Source organism: Sphaeroforma arctica (genome assembly GCF_001186125.1).
Source record: "Sphaeroforma arctica JP610 unplaced genomic scaffold supercont1.8668, whole genome shotgun sequence".
NCBI classification, from domain to species: Eukaryota; class Ichthyosporea; order Ichthyophonida; genus Sphaeroforma; species Sphaeroforma arctica.
In genome coordinates, this window is record NW_014031890.1 from 1 (window position 1) to 1,199 (window position 1,199).

The following is a 1,199-nucleotide window of genomic DNA, read 5'->3' on the forward strand; positions in this document are numbered from 1 at the left end:
GGTGTATATGTATGTTATAATATATATATATATATATATATATATATATATAAATATACGTTGACGAGTTATCAGTCAAACGCAAGGTTTTAAGAGCACAAACTATAGCTCAGCCACGTTCATGTCGACATATTGCACTTATCCACACTCCCATGAACGTACCTCCATAGCAACAGCGAATATTGCAAAACGATTCCCACAAAGATAAGAAAAAAAATCCTATTCGGGACAAATCGGTCCTGAAAGCCGAGTCATCGGTCACGTATTCTACCTACCCGGATGAGCAGATCTTGCCGAGGAAAGGTACTCGAACACAAGTTTAGCATTGTGTGTCTGGGGCTTGTGGGCTTTGATCGCCTTAGCTACAACGGTTGCGTTAGGGAACTTCTCCATTGCGAAGATTGTCTGTGCGTACGCACGGTACGATTCCTCGAGCACCGGCAAACGAAGGATATGCGCCTGTTCAGATTCAAATATACACATAAAAACCATGTTAAACGAAATCAAACCAGGTATAGAGGCTTGTGATGTCTTGGTAGCCTATATGCGGATATGGGTACGAACTAAGAAATTTATATTTCAGAAAATACTCAAACCAATAGCAAACAATGTCTGTACGTATGCACAGAACAGATTCAGAGGTATAATTCGAATCTGTCCCATTGCCCTTATGTATAGGGTTTAGGGTTCAATTGTCCCCATATAGGGTTTAGCGTTTAGGGTTGAGTCCAAATAATTACACATATCAGTGGTCTCGGTTACCTACCTGGACCAAGGAGAAGCACTCAGAGGGTAAGCAGTACACAGTCTGCTTCTTATTGGGGTCTGTCGGCGACACCAGCTCACACGGCAGAAAGGGCTCTCTGACTGCGCGCATGTTGAACTGTTTGTAGTGTTTCTGATAGTTGTCACACAGATACCCCAGGGCCACCCGTGTGTCAACCTCTGCACGTGATGCGGGTAATGCAGGATATATGGGTTATATAATGCTTATATATATATATATATATATATATATATATATATATATATATATAATAATAATATAATAATAATATATATATATATATATATATATATATATATATATATATATATAAATATATATACATATATGCACATATATATATGATATATATATATGCATATACATACAACATATATGTATATATATATATATAAAATCTCTGCATCCTCAT

At 37.1% G+C, this 1,199-nt stretch overlaps 1 protein-coding gene across 1 annotated transcript; it reads right to left on the reverse strand.

The window, feature by feature from the left end:
• Positions 1-267: 267 nt before the first annotated feature.
• SARC_16698 (hypothetical protein) lies at positions 268-459 on the reverse strand (the record flags this gene model as incomplete). The annotated part of the gene is made up of 1 exon (XM_014289201.1): positions 268-459. A coding segment is annotated over one exon (192 nt), but the record flags the coding sequence as incomplete, so codon positions are not given.
• Between the last annotated feature and the right edge of the window lie 740 nt (positions 460-1,199).